Below are 19,190 nucleotides of genomic sequence, written 5' to 3'. Positions count from 1 at the left end.
TACAATGAATTTTTTTTTTACAATGCCAGTCTACAAGAATGAAAGGGATCCATATGACTCATGCACTATACTAGTTTTCTGAACTCGTATGTGTGTAAAGATGACAAAATTTACTTTTTTGGGTGAACTATCTTTTTAAGATACAAGCTACACTTTTTGATTGGACCATTGACTGATCAATGCATTGTCTTCAGTTTCCCACAGCAATTAGTCATGTGGTTGGTTTTGAACATGCTAACAGTCTTAAATTCTGACTTTGTGTCAGTAATTTCAACACCGTAAATCTTTACTCCATTTAACGTTAAATATTTTGCACGCATTGATCGTCAAATTAGACCACAATTGACCGTAGCCAAACTTCTTAGTTGCCAAGGCCTTGAATTTCCAAGAACACGACTCAGCAGTTACAGTATGTGGCAACGTTTTAGGCAAAATGAGAAGGAATTGGCTTTATTGGCCGTTTTTCTGGAAACTATTAGTGGTTCAGTGGCTTGTGAAGAACTTCTTTATGAGAGATGATTCGGTCAGTGTTACCGTATATGACACAAGATTCTTGGCATTCATGACTGATGTGCACTCACAAGGCTCAAACTGTATGGTTCACTGACTGCTTTCATCATCGGTCAAATAGATGAGCTCTGTCCCTACAGAAGAGGAGGAGAATAAACAAATGCTTGTGAGCCATGAACGCACAACTTTTTTTTGCAAATTGGGCTGTGCTAACAATAACATTCTTGCTTTCCCATGTCTTTCTCAAGCAAAAGGTTTTCTGACTCTCAAGTTTCCTCTCTTTTGTAATTTATGCCTGTTTTAATAAATGCTTGGCTAGGTTACCACACCATTCCTTTAACTATTTCCTGCATTAGTTTGAGTCCCTCCCAAGCTTCAGATTCCTAATTTAGCCTGGCAGATTCTTCAGATCAAAATATGTTTGATACTATTAATCACTGTGAAAGTTCTCACCCGCTACTCTATCCTAACACAGCTTCCTGACTTGGTTTGATGCAGTGAAGTGACAAAAAAAATCAAATGATAAAAGAAAAGAAAAAAAAATTGAAGTCATAAAAATCTCTTTCATGTTCTGTAAATATGAGCTTTTGCGCAAAAAAATCAAAGATGTTCTGATTGGCTGTGAGTAACTCATGTTGTACAACATTTCCAACGGTACTGTGGACAGACAAATTACTTGATGATTGAAACTTGTAGCGGACCGTCTCGTTTTAACATGATGTAACAAAAAAAACGTATCAGAGCCATGTTTTATGCTAAGTGTTGTTACTTGATGAAAAGGCACCAAGACTGTCATACATTAATATTAGAAATGAAAGACTTGGGTGGCCTGGGTTGCTCAGCGAGTAAAGACGCTGACTACCACCCCTGGAGTTCGCGAGTTTGAATCCCAGGGTGTGCTGAGTGACTCCAGCCAAGTCTCCTAAGCAACCAAATTGACCCTGTTGCTAGGGAGGATGGAGTCACATGGGGTAACCTCCTCGTGGTCGCTATAATGTGGTTCGCTCTCAGTGGGGCGTGAAGCCTCCACACGTGCTATGTCTCCGCGGTAATGCGCTCAACATGCCACGTGATAAGATGCACGGGTTGATGGTCTCAGGCGCGGAGGCAACTGAGATTCGTCCTCAGCCACCTGGATTGAGGCAAGTCACTACGCCACCACGAGGACTTATAGTGCATTGAGTATTGGGCATTCCAAATTGGGGAGAAAAAGGAGAGAAAAAAAAAAGAAGGAAATGAAAGACTTTTTAATTATTACATCCACCGGTTAGAAGTGAGGCCGAAAAGCAACTGTTCTATTTTAATTTTGTAAATAAGTATGATAGTAAAGTTTCAACGTATTTGAAGTGTTATGAGTAAGATTGTTAACAGCTGTGGGTAAGTAGAAGCCTAAGGAACCGTGCAGCAGAATAAGTTTGCATTGTACACACATAAGAAGGTAACTTTTGTTCCCCAAATTGGGCATCACCTCACAATTCTTGACCCCTTCAGCGATGAGCACAGCCCTGGCTGTCTGACCTGAGGTTTACTGACTGTCTGATGGGTCTCTATGCCAGTATTTCTCTTTCCAATACTGGACCACAAACTATCCAGGCCAGCACACCTCCGCCACTTCTTTTTTTGCTTGTTCTTACATTTTTCCATTTGTTAAATTTGCATCCTGTGCTCTGTTGATCAGCATAAGTACATTTGTAAGAGCTCTGCTTTCTCTTAGCGTTCTCAGTTTTTTGTCTGTTTCTCCACCTTTTGATTTCTCGCTCCTTTTTTTGGTCCTGTGCAGGTATAACTATAGCTCTTAGGGGTCATTCACAAAGGATGTGTCCTTGCATTTAAATAAAGTGCAGCAGAAGGGATTAGATTGCAGTGGTCTCGACTCGTTTTTAAGTTAAACTTCCTCACTCATAGTCTTGCATGTTTACATAGACCAACAATTAAAAACTGACAGAGTATTGCAAGAAAATACATACATTATTAGATAGTGTTCCAGAAAACATATTAGAAAGCAGAGCTTGAGGTAGTCTTATTTGCCGATCATCAGTGCACAGTCATGCAAAGTGTTGTGTGCTCTCCATGCTTCTGTTTTCCAGTGTCTCTGTTAAAACTCGCCCAGCACATCCAGAGTAGCAGGATTGCTGTGGGGTTTTGCATACACTAGCAAATCCCTTTCTTACTCCTGTTATAACAAAGATAAAATACAAATAGCAGATGGATTTAGATTTTTGGGTGTTTTAAGATTTACGTAAAGGGTTAACCGGTTATCACAGTGATTTTACCGAATATGACATGTTCCTGGATTAATGTCTTTTTGGTCCTGGAACCTCTCAAAGAAAGGAAGCCCTAACTCTATCCACCCCCTAACCCTAGCCATAACCTACCCCTAAAATCAGAGAGAAATGATAGATTGATAAGAATGATGTACCCTAACATTGAGTGTTTACATGGACACCAATACGCTGATAATAACCAGAAATCAGCTTATTCAAAAAAATCAGACTGTGCAAGAATTATCTGGTCTTTCTCTGGTTTTCATGTCAAAACGTTATGAAAGCCCTGAACAGCGAGGTTAAAACAAAAATGGTATTAATGGTTTTCACTGGGTGAAATCTTTTTTAGGTGTCTTCCTGAGCCTATGACCTACACACTTTTTTTTTTTTTTTTCTCTCAAATTTTTTTTTTCACAGATTTTTTTTCTCTCTCTCTAATAATAGATTTTTTTCTGTGTAAAAAAATAATTATAAAAATATATATATATATATATATATATATATATATATATATATATATATATATATATATATATATATATATATATATATTTTTTTTTTTTTTTTTTATTATTATTATTATTATTATTATTTATTTTATTTTTTTACCAAAAATATTTTTTTACTCTCTAAAAGTATTTTTTTCTCTCTCTAATTTATTTCTTTTTCTATGAAGATCATCTTCTAATTCATGAAATCTAACAAATAAATTAATATGCCTCAGGTTACATAAATTTCATATGGTATTCATTGTCAAGTGTGACAGCAGGAGTTATATTTGTTTGTTTCATGACCATCACTACTGGGAATATCTATACTGCTAATGATATTGCGCTTTTGTAAATTGTTGGCTTATGTAAACATGCGCTAGATGGGTGTCTTTGACTGTTGCGACACCTCTTACTGTGTTTCCATGTTTTCAGTGTTAAGTGTTGTTTTTAAAGGCATGACTCGTGTTTGGGTTGCCCAAATCAATTAACTTATGGGGCAAAGCCTCTATGCCGTGTCACGTTAAAGGAAGATGCAGAGCTGCTTGAAGAAATGGTGTGCGCTTTCTTGTTCACACATCGTCCAACAAACACAACACTTAATACTGATACACAGCGAGAGGCGTCGCAATGGTCAAAAACGTCCATCTAGCTCATGTTTACATAGGCCAACAGTTCAAAAAAGCGCAATATCAATAGCAGCATCGATATTCCCTGTGGTGGTCATCAAACAATCAGAAATAATTCCCTTTGACACACTTGACAACGAATGCCAAATAAAATATAAGCAACCTGAGGCATATTCATTTAATTTTGGGATTTCATGAATTAGAAGACTAACATTTATATATTTTTATTTCTTGATTATGATTTGCAAAAGATTCTTGTTCTTGTTATTTTTTAACTATACATATGTAAATCAACAAATAAAGTATTACAGAGATTCTGTCACCTTTTAAGCATAAGATTTCATGCTGATAGTGGCACCTGGTGGCCGAGCCACATGCTAATTGTTAGCTAGCAAGATTATTTTTTATTTATTTATTTATTTGCCTCTTGAGAGGAAAAAAAAATCTGTTTAAAAATAAAATAAAATAATATATATATATATATATATATATATATATATATATATATATATATATATATATATATATATATATATATATATATTATTATTATTATTATTATTTTGGTTTTTGGTTTTTAGAGAAAAACAAAAACGTAAGAAAAAAGGTTTTTAGAGAGAAAAAAAATGTACATGAAAAAAAAACTTGAGAGAATAAATTGTAGGACTTAGGTTCAGGAAAGCTCTTAGACACCTAAAAAAATATTTGCACCTAGTGATTTTTTTTTTTCTTCACCTTGTGGTTCAGGGCTTCTGCAAATAAGCACGCGTACAACACATCTGCACATTGGATAAGCAGGCAGGTTGGCAGTAAAGGTGTTTACATTCAACACAAATTTGTGGTCATGGGCAAAATTCTAGGTGTGGAAAAATTCCAAAATGAATCATAATCGAATCGAGAGTTTGTGAATCATATCAAATTAAATTTGGAAAATCTGTATCAGTACCCAGGTGTATTGCCAATTGTTTTTTGCCTAAACTGTTTGGGCTTTCCAGATAAAATAAACCGTTTAAGGTGTTGGCATGACCTTACACATTGTTGACTTAATAAACTTAATCTGTGTGAGATCATGAAAGTATGCAAATGTAATCATCAACTCTAAACCTAACCCTAAAATCTAATTGACTTGATCCAGGAACATGCACTACTTGGCAAAATCACAGTCACCATGGGATGGATTGTTAACCTGTGTTAAACTGAACAGTCGCTGTGAATACTATGATGAATATTTCCTTATATACCAGTTTAAAAGTCAATATAGAGCAAGCAAGGTGAAAAGCTTTCTTAAAGCCTTAGGAATTCTGAATATTTTACGAAAGGAGTCTGAAAGAAAAGTTTGACCTTTTCTTTCAGAGTAAACCCCCCCCAAAAAAGAGATTTTTTTTGTTTTTCTTTAAATCCCTGGTCAGACAGCAGCTAGAAATCTTGTAGAAAAAATAAAACGTGAATCGTAGATATTTTTGTAATTTGTCAGCTCCTCCAACAAACTCTGCTGCATGTGTTCATTAGATCCATAGTGTGCATGTCCCTATTTTGTTTCTGCCTCAGCTTCTTACAAAAGTGTTCATTTTCTTTTCTTTCCTTTTCTTTTTTGAGTTTGTTTTTTCATGGCCATCCTTTGTTCTTTTTCCCCTTTGTTTTGTTTCTTTGTTCCCTTCTCTTGGTTGGATGCCTGTTTGTGTGTGACCCACTTCCTCCTGGTCCAGTTCTGGAGTTTGAACTACGGAAAGCCAAGGAGACCATTCAGGCTCTTCGTGCCAACTTGACACAGGCTGCAGGTGGCGTACTTTCATCTTTTACACAGTTCCACTGTCCTTCTTGCCATTGGAGCGACTTTCACTCATTTAGGCAGTTTGTAATATCTAGAGCAAATCAAATTCTCTCATTCTTTTTTCTCCCCTCTTTTTTCTGTCTAGAATGTGAGATTCCCTCTCAAGAGAGAAAAAACTACAAATCCAGTCCTGAAATTCAGGTTACCTTCATTTTACTTTATTATAAGCCTAAACATTATATACAGTACTGTGCAAAATTTTAGGTACTTGTGAAACATGTTGCATAGTGAGGATGTCTTCAAAAATAATGCCATAAATAGTTTTCATTTATCAATTAATGTCATACAAAGTCCAGTAAACATAGAAAAAGCTAAATCAATATTAAGTGTGACCACATTTGCCTTCAAAACAGCACCAATTCTCCTAGGTACACCTGGACACAGTTTTTCTTGGTTGTTGGCAGATAGGATGTTCAAAGCTTCTTGGAGAATTCGCCACAGTCCTTCTATCTTAATTGCTTCTGTCTCTTTATGTAATCTCAGACTGACTCGATGTTTAGTGGGGGGCTTTATGGGGGCCATGCCATCTGTTGCAGGGCTCCCTGTTCTTCTATTCTAATCTTTTCTATTTGCAAAAGTAATGTTTGGGAGTCTAACATTTATATTTCCTATTGACACACTAAAGCTGAAGATATAAATAATCATCTTAAGACAAATGTTTGTGTGAAACATCTTATATGCCTAAGACTTTTGCACAGTACTATATTTCTCAATTAGCTTTCTGTACACACAAAATAGTTTGAATCACACTGGACTAACTTCTGTTTTTCCAATTTGTTTTCCAGGAACCTATCCGCCCTCTAGAAAAGAGAGCCTTAAATTTTTTAGTGAATGAATATTTATTGAAAAATGAATACAAGTTAACGTCCATCACATTCTCTGATGAAAATGATGACCAGGTAATCTTTTCTTATGCTTTCCATATCCATACTATATATGTGTGTGTGTGTGTGTGTGTATATATATATATATATATATAGGTATTTGGTCGCTTAAAGGGATAGTTCACCCAAATTGATTCATTTATTCCCCCTTGTTTCAAACACGTCTGAGTTTCTTTCTACCGTGTAACACAAAAGATGTTAGTCAGAATGTTAGCCTTAAAGGGATAGTTCACCCAAAAAAGAAAATTATCTTATCATTTACAATATAAAATTCACCCTCATGCCATCCCAGATGTATTGACTTTCTTTCATCTGTTGAACTCAAATGAAGATTTTCAGAAGAATTTCTCAGCTCTTTTGGTCCATACAAGTGAATGGGTGCCAAATATTTGAAATGTCAAAAATCACTAAAGTCAGCACAAAAGTAATCCATAAGACTCCAGTGGTTAAATCGATATCTTGTGTTTTTGGTGATTCATATTATTCATGCATACCTCCTCCTACTTGGCAGGGAGAAGAATTTAAAGCAAAAAAGGACTTAAATATTGATCTCACCCATACAATCATATCACGTCTGAAAATATGGATTAAAACACTGGAGTCTTTTATGATGCCTTTATGTGATTTGTGGAGCAACAAAATTTTGGCACACATTCACTTACATTGTATGGTCCTACAAAATGAAATATTCTTCTAAAAATCATAATTTGTGTTCTGTAGAAGAAAGAAAGTCATACACATCTGGGATGGCATGAGGTGAGTAAATGATTAGAGAATTTTCATTTTTGGGTGAACTATCCTTTTAATCACCATTCATTTTCATTTTATTGAAAAAAGATCTAATGAAATTGACACAATTGTAAGTGTGCTTTAAGTATCCAAAACTTTTTGTGGCCACTGTACAAATCAGCTTTTGTTCATGTTGTTCATGGCTCTTTCTTTGTAGGATTTTGAGTTGTGGGATGATGTGGGTCTAAACATTCCTAAACCTCCAGACCTGCTACAACTCTACAGGAACTGTGGCAACAACCTTCCGTTGCACCAGAATACAGTGGACGTGGCGGTCGGTGTGGATCCAAGTGACTTACCAGGAGAGCACTTTACCCAGGAAGCCACTATACAGGTATTTATGCACAGGAAGACCATTACTGTTATTAATTATTGATTAACATTATTATAATTTTTCCAGATTATTTAAAAGTGTTTAGAGCATTGACCTTAATCAGGATCTGTCAAAATGCATTGTAAAAATATCCTTAAAGTCAGCATGAAAAGACATTTGTAACCTATTCAACTTTTGTAGTGTGTTGTATTTCCAAGTGAAATATGATATTCATAGAGGAAAAATATTTGCCAGGAATTTTATTATGAAAAATGGCCGTTCCATTCTAGAATGGCCCAAATTGGTGATGTCAGATGACCAGAAAAGTTGTTTCAGAGGCAGAGCAAGTTATTACATTTTGATTAAAGATTACAAAGACAAACACTCTACTTTGGAATAACTTTCTCTGAAGAATCATTCACAATAACACCATAAAGGTGTATTGAGATAGGCAAAGTGGTCAATTTTGATTTCATATTCATTTCAAGGGTTTATTTGATTAATGATATTCTTACATGATCTGAGACTTCAAGTGGTTCTGGGTTACTCTGGATTGAAATAAGCATCATGTTGAGTTGTTTTGGTGTCATCCACAGCAGCAGCAGCAGCAACAAGAAGTGGTTCAGGAGCTGGAGTATCAGATCAGTCTGCTTAACAGTGAAAAACAGAGTCTGGCTGAACAGATTAAGAAGCTCCAGAGGTAAGAGTCACTGCCTGAGGGCCAACACCAATCAGAACATCCACATGAGTCTGTATAATCAGAGCTCAGCTGCAACCTATGATTACTGTCAAAATTAATAACTGCTGACAGTGCCGGAGCCTGCATTGGTCAGCTGATGTTTATACAAGGCATATTTCTTTCTGAAAATATATTTAGATGTGATTGTAACTCAAAGAGTACAAAATCCTCATTGAACTGAACTGAATTGTGAGTCTCTGGAGTTTGGTGGTTAGAGAATGGATGATAATGAGGCCCAGCAGTATTCTGACGCTCTGCTGTCGAGAGCTCTAGAAAGTAGTCTCCACTCCCTCCTCCTCAATGGACACTCATCATTATGACCTTCTGCTCGCTGACATTTTTCAGCATGGCATTTACACTTCCTAGCAAGAGATGAGCTCTACATATCTCCTGGACAGCTAGTTTTCCCTTCACTTCAGTCTCTCTTTCTCTCACTGCCAGTCTGTTTGTTCACTGCTGCACTTGAAAGTGAGCATTTCCATACTAGAGAACATTGTGTTCCAACTTTTAAAAACATATCTCGATACCCTGCAATCTGTTTCATTCAGTTCATTCAGCTTAATTATCTCAGGTGTGTTTTGTCATTGATAACTCGATTTATTTGCTTGTATGTGCAGCGATATCCAGTCTCTTCAAAGGAATGTTTCCTCACCCACAACAAGAGTGAATTCCGCTCAGCCTAAAGAAGACCCTCCATGTGATAAGACTCCTCTAGACAATGGACAGTATTTGGATATACGGGGGGTCACAGAGACAGACAGCACTCCAGACCCCAACACTACAAAGACCTCAACCACAACAACTACTACTGACTACACTGAAAGCTCCATGACCACAACACAGCATAACAGCAAAGTAAAGTCTCAGAGTCAGCAGAGTAAAACCTCTGTGCAGTTTGACCAGCCCAACAGGTGAGACTTGTATTTTCTTAATCTAGTGGACCCATTTATGACTGTCAGATAGGGATTGATAAGATAAGAAGTTAGAAATAGCTGAGCAACGACATACTGTTTGCGAACATTCAGACACCGGCCACTGCTGTGGGAGGCATTTAGAGGAGCATTTAAATATGAGGACGCTCAAGACTACATGTAAAACATCAACTAATGTGACATTAAAATGTGTTATCAATGACTTCAATGTCTCATTCTATTAACAGAATTCACACGAGATCAATAAAAGATGCTGTTTTAACAACTCAGTGATTTAAAGTAATATACAGTATATGCAGAATATAGCGTGTAATTTTTAATGTTTACCTTTTGCATTCATGGCGCTAATGCACTAACTCGCTATATGCTGCCATAAAATGCACCGGTTACACTCTGTTTTTGTAATTTGTGGTTATACTGTTACTACTGCAAAGATGGGTGTATAAAAGAGTGTTTTTTTTTTATTTTATTATTATTATTTTTATTTTATCTGTTTTGTTTATCCCATTTTCTCCCAATTTGGAATGCCCAATTCCCACTACTTAGTAGGTCCTCATGGTGGCGTGGTTACTCACCTCAATCTGGGTGGTGGAGGACAAGTCTCAGTTGCCTCCGCTTCTGAGACCGTCAATCTGCACATCTTATCACGTGGTTCGCTGTGCATGACACCGCGGAGACTCACAGCACGTGGAGGCTCATGCTACCCTCCGCGATCCATGCACAACTTGCCACGTGCCCCATTGAGAGAGAGAGAGAGAGAGAACCCCTAATCACGACCACGAGGAGGTTACCCCATGTGACTCAACCCTCCCTAGCAACCGGGCCAATTTGGTTGCTTAGGAGACCTGGCTGGAGTCACTCAGCACGCCCTGGATTCGAACTCGCGACTCCAGAGTTGGTAGTCAGCGCCAATACTCGCTGAGCTACCCAGACCCCTTAAAAGAGTGTTAATGGGCAGAATACAGACAAAAGAATGATGATAGGCATATCTTACTTTGGGCAGATGTGTTAATGGCATTTGGCTGCAGACGGCACATGGGAAGCAGCATATCAAACAATAGTGTAAATAAACACGTAAGAGTATTTTAATTGGTTTGATTCCTTTTAATTCCTTTTGTTGACTAATTAAAAAAAATCGCATGACATGTTCTCATGTCTCAACATGAAGTTTGCACCAGCTCGCTAATAACTCTGCACGCTGGTGTGTTCATGTTGACTGATCTTGACTGACTGAACGGGAATTATCTGTCAGCCTCAAAGTAGGAGGAGCTCCAGGTCACACCTACCGATGACGTGGATCAATGGCAGTAAGGTGTTTAGCAGCCAGTGCAAAGTTTTCCTGAAAGTTTGTGCTGGCGTGCTGTTATGAACCAATGAAACGAACTCCAAAATACCTTTGTTTTTGGCCAGATTTTGAGACACATTGCTTGCTACGTGTCTCATTTGTAAGTCGCTTTGGATAAATGAAGCATCTGCTAAATGACTATGTGTAAAGTGTAAGATTTTGTTCTTAATGACGTGACACCCGTTTGTTCTTCTATTTTGTATGAAGTGTGCAGGGGCCTTTACACATAGGCTCTGTTCTAAAACCTAGCAAGTTACTTACAAATGCAACTTTTTCAGCATCATACTAGTGACAGCTGTTCCAAATGGTATGCAGTAAAACTATGTTGCTTAAAGATACCTTGTTTTGTTAATCTAAGGCAGCATCGCATGTATACTTTTACAGGTAATCCTCAGCGATATCAGGATGCTTTGCGACAAATTCTGTGAAAATAGTCACCCAAACAGTTATTTGTGTGTGCTCTGCAGTTTTTGTGTATATTAGCATATTGAGCTGTTAGCTTAGCGACATGCTAATATCATACTCTATTAGCAATGTAAGTATTTGACTAGTCTTTTATGTGCTTCACATAAAGAGTGCTATTTGTGTGCCACTCTTGTGTTATAAAGTTGTTTCTCATGAAAATTATTTCAAATTAGTTAACTATGAGGCTCTGTTTGTATTTATATGCTGCCTTGATGCCTATTTAGCCTAAAGAGGAAGATTCGTCATTGATATGTGGTGCAAACAATATTTTGAATAGAAACAATGCATTCCTATGGAGCAATTCACACCAGGGAAAAAATTCACACATGTTTGTCTTTGGTGAGAATGTTTTTTTTCTTCGTAAGGCGATGAAACCAATATGATATAAGCTTTAGGTCATATGTCCACTGCAGCTGAACATATTAGGTCTTTTGGTGGCACTTCTGGACCAAAGCCATTAAAAGGGTGCCATTTTTGTAAACAGTAGACCGGTTTTGGGACAGTCCTGTAGTCTCCACTAGGTAGCATCTCTGCATTGAGCACCACAGCAATCCTCATGCAAATCTCACTACAGCGCTGACTTGCACCACATTTTCCACTCGTCATCATTTTGCACATCTGCTCCGGATGGACTTTTACCCTGTTAGGCTGATTCAGACAAATTACCCTTTCCTTGTTTTGACTGTTCTTATATCAGCATTTTGTGGAATGCTCGGCTAATATGTGGAATTATTGGTAACCAGAGTTGGAGGTGGCATGTTAAATCATGTTTTGTTTTCTTGTGCAGAAAGCTGTCTCCGGCCTTCCACCAAGCACTTTTGTCCTTTTGTCGAATGTCTGCTGACAGTAGACTGGGCTCAGAGGTGAGTGTGATCTGGTTGCATACACACAAGCACACAAAGAGAATCTACCTGTAACACCACTTAAACTGTTGTTACCAGTTATTAGCACAGTTATAAGACAACAAAGAAGTACAATGGAGTGTAATGAGCTTGCAGTCATTTCTGCTTTCAGAATCTGCAGGAATGCATTAATAAGCACATACTGTAGGGAGGTCAAGAAGTTCATGGTTTCATCTACATTCTTAATACAAAAGCAGAAAAGGTCCTCGGGTTGCAGCTATGCTTTAATTGTGTGGCATGTCTCTGTTAAAGCCTCCACATACTTTAAAAGTCTTGCCGCTTATGGGTAGTTGATAAATAATATTTCCATGAGCTTTTTTAACAACATCATGAGTTTAGGTTAAAACATATGTGAATGTATAAGGAAAAGTGTATATTTTTTGGGTTGTCTGTGATTCATTATTTAATCATATTTTTGCCTTTTTACTTATTTCAATATAAATGGTCCTGCGATGTGACAAATGAATTTCTAAAAGTACAAATTTTCCATGTAGTCTTTCTATTAATAATAAAACAATATGACATGAGCAAGAGTGATGTTGTGCTGAATATCTTGTACATTTTGGAACTACTTTCACTAGAAGAGCAATTGTTTCTAAAATGTGTTTTAGAACAAAATCACACTTGAAATCTTGCAGTTATACATGTCATACTGCAGGACATATCAACTTTCCAAACGTTTTTCATGTCAACTACCCCACAATGTCCATAAAATGCTTGAAACATTGACCTTTGCAAGTCTTTAAGTGTTCTGTGTCCTTGTTTCTCAGGTGTCTCGAATCGCTGACAGCGAGCAGAGCGTTATGCTCATGCTGGGCCGCTGCCTGCCGCACATCGTACCCAATGTCCTACTAGCTAAACGAGAGGTAACCAATGACCCATTTCCCTTCAGCCACTGCGGCTTTCGTGTCCACTGTGGCTGACTACCTCTCATTCTGTGTTCTCAGATCAACTTATGTTTTCCACTGCAGTCATCTCTCTCTCTCTCTCTCTGTCCCTCTCTATCTCTCTCTCTCTCTCTGTCTCTCTCTCTCTCCCCTCGCCCCCCACCCCATCCACCTCATTCTCTTGTGTTCTGTTCACTCATTTCTTCTCTTGCTTTTGTGCATGCATCTCACTGCTCCGATAGAGAATGGTTGTGCACCTCTGCCAGGTGAGTGAAACACATCGGCACGCTCGCACATAAGGCCATCTTCCCTCATCATTCATGTGACCTCTCATGTTATCAGTGACTTTCAAATGCATTCTTTTTTTGTTTTAAAACTCTTTTTATTTATGACAAAGGTTTTGGAATTGTTTTAACCTTTTGAAATTCAATTAAAATGTTGGTTTATTATTAACGTTCTAAAAATATTAAATTCTAAATCTCCTTTTTTAGTCTTGTTTAGGTGTTTATAGGCACTAATTCACAGCAATAATCTTTATGAAGACCTTCATGCATGTCTAATTTCTGTTAACATTTTTTGAATATGTAGTAGTGCGGTTTAGCAAAGCAGTGAACCAAGAGAAACTTTGGTTACAGTGATTTTACCAAGGGTAAGGGGGCAATCTTAGACATAACATGGTGTGAAGAACCTAAAACGCCCTTAATTGTGTTGAAATCACTGTAACGTTTGACCTCAAGTGGCTTAATGGCTTTATAAAATACCAGCAACAACACATTTCTGCGCCTCTAGTCAGAAGCGCTGTGTTTTTAGGATGCTCTGTCAAGTTAAAAGTACTTTGAAACTTTGAAAAACCTGTCTCGAATTCTCTGCATTCTGTTGTACTCGGTCCAGCTGGCATTGAGCTGCCTGCTCGTGAGCTGACTGCCCCCTACTGCATCAACATGGTATATCAAGTTTGAATTGCTCCGATGGTAGGAACATTCCTTATTATGTAATTTATGTACAATGTACGTATTTTTCATATAATTAATCTCACTAAATTAACGCGATAAATCGGCAGCCCTAATAAATAATAACATTTGATAAAAATAATCACAGTAATAAATAATAAACAATTCTTCTGCTAAGTAATAGTTCATTAGCCTAACTGTACTCTGTTTATGGCTGTTTATTCAGTAGCGCAGTGATGATCACAGGTCTGCGTATATGTTTTACAATGACTCCAAACATAACTAATCAAATCTGAATTTAGAGTCAGAACTATCCACTTTGTAAATGATGAGTAGCTAAATCAATTAACGAAAACTACTAGTACTTCATAAAGATTAACTCTGTCAACATTGACAGCCTACGTAACGTTTGTGTGCTTTGAAATTTGATGTACTTACTAGGTGCGACGCAACAAGCGCTAAAAGCTATCTTCAATGTAAATCTGCATCAAACGACAGGCCAAGTTATCACTTACAGAAACTTGATTTCTATTTCTGCAGCATCATGCTGGGTATGCCTGCCCACAGTGAAATCTCATTGGTCTAAAATACTACTCCATATAACAGTCTATTAAACATCAAATATTGGTAGATTGGCTGTGATTGGGTCATGTTGCATAGGAGTTCCATGTTCAGAGTTGAGAGACAAATTGATCGTCTTTGGAGACTTGTTAGGACATGGTGCAGTAATATTGGTTGCTTTTCAACTGATGGTGAAACCTTGTCAGAGTATAAATAGGTTTATTTGCCTTTTCAAAGGGCTGATTTAGTTTAAATGGCCTAACATTTGAAAAAAGCACTTGAGGCACACACAAACACATATTTCACATCTGTTCCCAAAGGTGTGCACTGTTCCAAGCTACTGTATTCCCACACGTTTCCCCTTTCGGGCCCCTCTGATTTGCATAGGGCAGTTCTGTTTTATGGGGCCAGGTGATGGTTTAAGATGGATTGGACATGTTCCAGTCTGAAACTGAGTGAAAACAAACACCACACGAGGAACGGAAGGCTCATCACCCTCGCCCAAACAGAGGAGTTGCTTACTGGACTTTGAACTTTGCCTTTAAATTCTGTCTGTTGACTTTGTAACTGTTCAAGCCTTCTTTCTGAATTCAAAAACCCTAACAAGTTTAAGTTTTTATTTCATTTTATAGTTTGATTTTCAATTTCAGTTGAATAGTTTTAGTTTTAATTGTTCATCAATAATTTTGTTTTATTTTTTTGTATCTTTGGAAAATAACTTTTTAAATTTTATTTTGTTTCAGTCTTCGTTTTCAGTTACATCCCTTATAAAACTGCACCACAAATTGTTCCATCTGACAACACACAACACTTAATCAGAAACTGTAATGAACGAACTGTGATTGTTTATTTTACATGTCAATTAGACAATTCTTGTCTCACTGGTTGTTGTTTTTTGTTTTTTACAGAATACACGATAGGCAAAAGTCAAGTTTGGGAGATCAGTTAAATCAAAGCATCCAACATTGATTAAAAATACATAAACTAGAGTCACGTGACGCCATGCGAGGTTCTGACGTGTGAATGGCAAGCTTTGCACACTTTGCTAGTTTTAACAATATTAATGACATAAACCGGTGAGATTCGTTACACTCTGTTCCATAACTGTTCTAGGAGGACAATATGTCAAAAAATTCAAAATCCTTGGACTCTGGAGACATTAAAAGACACTTACGTGCTCAAGCTGACACCCCTGAGAAGGCCCCGAGCCAGGGAGTCGATTTGGTCGGAGAAATGAGGGAAATTCAGCGAGAGATTTTGAACATGTCAGCAATGCTGACGAAGGATGTTGCTGACTTGGAGGATCTTGCTGTAATACGTCAATCGATCACTTCCATGGAGACTAAATTCTCTGAGGTGGTTACAAGAGTGGGGGATGTCGAGAAATGGATCGATTATTTGGAGTCATCGGAGAGGGAATTATCTGCTAATCCGCTTGTGACCAAGGTGGATTTGGAGCATGTCTGGGAGAAATTGGAGGACATGGAGAACCGTAGCCGGCGGAATAACGTCCGAATCATTGGAATTCCTGAGGTTGAAGAGGGTCAGGATATGGTGAAATTCCTGGATGGGCTCTTTCCAAAGCTGCTTGACATAACAGGCCATAAGCTGGAAATCGAGCGAGCTCACAGGGTTCTGGCTTGGCGATCCGCTGAGGGAGACAGGCCTGATCAACTCTGGAAAAAATTTCTGAGATCATCCGATGGATCTTGTGTTATGCGAGGCGATGAGTAAAGGAAGGCTTTCTTACCACAGCATTTTCTTGTTCCCAGACTTTGTGAATTAGACAAAAAAGAAACATGATCGATGCAAGAAACTCATACATCAATGGAAGGTCGCTTTTGCACTAATATTCCCGGCCAAATTGAGAATAGATGCTAAGGATGGCCGTAAAACATTCGCATTCCCACAGCAAGCGATGTCCTCCATAAAGTCAATGGAGTGAGTAAATTATTTTGTGGTACTCATGTAGCAGCCGAGTGGGCCGGCACACTGAACATTCGTTTGACTGTTCGAGGAAACTGAGTGCCTTTATTTTTCTTTTTGTGCTGGTTCCGCCTAGCGGCTGGAGTTTGTTTTGTGGAGTAACACACCTTCAGGACAGTTTTGTGGATGAATTTACATGCCCTTTGTGTTTATTCCACCTATTGGCTGGAGTTTGTTTTATAGATTATCTTTTGTTGTGTAATTCTGTCTCACAAAATTTGTATAGAAACACCAGACTTGAGTAATCCGACGGCAAAGTTTTCACAAGTGCTCTCAGAGGCGTTCATGGACTGTTTGAGTTTAGAGGGATGGACGCCAATGTCAATGTTTCTAATATGTCAAAATGTCAAACGTTTATATGAATGGATTGTCTCTCTCCATGTGGAATGTGAATGAGTTGGGGTACCCCATAAAAAGAAGGAAGGTTATTTCTCTTCTTAAGCGTAAGAAATATGATATAGTGTTTCTTCAAGAAACTCATTTTTCCATGCAGGAAGCTGAAAAATTTGGGAAGATATGGGGTGGGCATGTTTTCTTAGAGCTGGCTCAAGTAAGAGCAGGGGAGTCATTACCCTGAGAAGTAAGCATCTACAATTCAAATGTCTCAAATAGATTAAAGATAAATTAGGAAGAGTCATTATTGTTTTAGCAGAAATTCAGGGGCAAAGTCTTATTTTGGCTAATATTTATGCACCTAATGTTGATGATCAGGGCTTTTTTATAGATCTTGAAGGGAAGTTGCAAGCTGCTGGCACCCCTCATGATATAATATTGGGAGGAGACGTTAATCTTTTGATGGACTCAGTCCTTGATCATAGTGAAGCAAAAGTGTGCAAGCCCCCTAGAGCAACATTGACGCTTCACAGGATGTGTAAATATCTTGGTCTTACTGATATTTGGAGACTTTGGAACCCATCTGGTAGGGACTATACATTTTTTTTCATCAGTCCATAAGATTTACACTAGAATAGATTTATAGAAGTCCTTCATTTCATCTGTTGTTGATTGCTCAATTGAAAACATTTCTCAGATCATGCCCTGGTGTGTTTAGAGGTGTTGCCACATGTGGAGAAAAGGAAATCATATAGTTGCCACTTTAATGTATCCTTTTTGCAAAATCCTGAATTCCAACAAATGCTAAAGACTGAAATCAATGTCTATATGGAGACCAACTGGTCCTCAGTATCCTCTGTGGGTGTGGCTTGGGAGGCACTTAAGGTGGTTTATAGGGGCCGGATCATACAGTATGCCTCGTTCACCAACAAATCCAAAGCACGAGAACTTGTGGAGTTGGAAGGGAATATTAAGTGCCGAGGCAGAGCTGAAATGCCGAATGTCATCTGATGGCCTCAGAGAATTGACCCAATTGAAATACAGATATAATACTATTTTGTTGCGGAAGGTGGAGTTTTGGCTATTCAGAGCAAGACAATCATACTTTGAGTCGGGGGACAAAGCAGGGAAAATTCTGACTAGATATTTAAAACAGAGAGAGTCTTTTTCTACCATTCCCTCAGTGAAATCTGCTGGTGGTGAAATATTTTCCTCAGCCATTGATATTAATAATGCTTTTAAAGAATTCTATCTTGATCTCTATAGTTCCACGTCTTCATCTACTGATGAGGATATTAGAAGCTTTGTGGAACCATTAGAACTTCCTAAACTGATGGCTGAGCAAAAAAATTATCTTGATTCTGAGATAACCTTGGAGGAGCTTAGCGAGGTAATTAAGGACCAGATGGCTTTGCTGCTGAGTTTTTTAGATCTTATGCTACAGAATTGGCTCCACTTTTGCTAGAAGTTATACGGAATCATTAAAGAATGGAAAGCTTCCGCCAACCATGACGCAAGCCCGGATCAGTCTGATTCTTAAAAAGGACAAAGATCCAAGTGAGTGTAAGAGTTACCGTCCAATTTCCCTGATCCAGCTAGACGTTAAAATATTGTCCAAAATTTTGGCTAACCGATTAAGCTAAGTTATGACATCTCTTATACATATAGATCAGGTGGGATTATTCGGGGCCATAGCTCTTCTGATAACATTAGGCGTTTCATCAATATCATGTGGTCAGTGGTGAATGATCAGACTCCGGTTGCTACCATCTCACTTGACGCCGAAAAGGTGTTTGATATGATAGAATGGGATAATCTTTTTAAGATTTTGGAAATGTATGGGTTCGGGAATACTTTTATTGGATGGATTAAGTTACTTTGTAGACACCCAGTAGCGGCGGCACAAACGAATGGATTAATTTCAGATTATTTTACTCTGGATAGGGGCACCCAGCAGGGTTGCCCTCTTTCCCCATTATTGTTCTGTCTTGCCCTGGAACCCATTAGCAGCCGCGATAAGAAAGGAGGATGATTTTCCAGCGGTGGTGGTGGGAGGTGTGGCGCATAAGCTTTTGATTTATGCAGATGATATTTTATTATTCGTCTCCGACCCTACTAGATCTATGCCTTGCCTCCACAGAATTATTAATACTTTTCTAAGTTCTCGGGATACAGAGTTAATTGGTTTAAATCCGAAGCTTTGGCTCTGACAGCGTACTGCCCAGTAACGGCTTTTCAGCCGGGCGCCTTCCAGTGACCCAAACAGGGCATTAAGTATTTGGGTATTTTATTCCCAGCAAATGTTTGTGATTTAATGTTGACCCTTTAATAAAAAGGTTTTCGAGCGATGTGGACAGGTGGGCTTCATTACATTTATCTATG

General features: G+C 38.1%; 1 protein-coding gene across 7 annotated transcripts in view; it reads left to right on the top strand.

Annotated features, from left to right (window-relative positions):
- The window catches only part of LOC127434269 (RAB11-binding protein RELCH homolog), a 68,891-nt gene that overhangs the window by 22,789 nt on the left and 26,912 nt on the right, over positions 1 to 19,190 (top strand). For 3 of the 7 annotated variants that reach the window (XM_051686878.1, XM_051686874.1, XM_051686880.1), the window contains 9 exons: positions 5,598 to 5,669; positions 5,808 to 5,863; positions 6,508 to 6,621; positions 7,553 to 7,729; positions 8,308 to 8,408; positions 9,065 to 9,358; positions 11,977 to 12,052; positions 12,862 to 12,957; positions 13,221 to 13,244. In XM_051686878.1, coding sequence (XP_051542838.1) covers positions 5,598 to 5,669; positions 5,808 to 5,863; positions 6,508 to 6,621; positions 7,553 to 7,729; positions 8,308 to 8,408; positions 9,065 to 9,358; positions 11,977 to 12,052; positions 12,862 to 12,957; positions 13,221 to 13,244 — 1,010 coding nt within the window. Of the gene's footprint in view, positions 1 to 5,597; positions 5,670 to 5,807; positions 5,864 to 6,507; positions 6,622 to 7,552; positions 7,730 to 8,304; positions 8,409 to 9,064; positions 9,359 to 11,976; positions 12,053 to 12,861; positions 12,958 to 13,220; positions 13,245 to 19,190 lie in introns of all 7 variants that reach the window. The other 4 variants (XM_051686876.1, XM_051686875.1, XM_051686873.1 and 1 more) reach the window with 3 other exon arrangements.

The sequence above is a fragment of the Myxocyprinus asiaticus genome, chromosome 44 (genome assembly GCF_019703515.2).
Source record: "Myxocyprinus asiaticus isolate MX2 ecotype Aquarium Trade chromosome 44, UBuf_Myxa_2, whole genome shotgun sequence".
Classification (NCBI taxonomy): domain Eukaryota; kingdom Metazoa; phylum Chordata; class Actinopteri; order Cypriniformes; family Catostomidae; genus Myxocyprinus; species Myxocyprinus asiaticus.
Note: the sequence above shows the minus strand (reverse complement) of the source record. Positions and strands in the feature narration are given on the sequence as shown.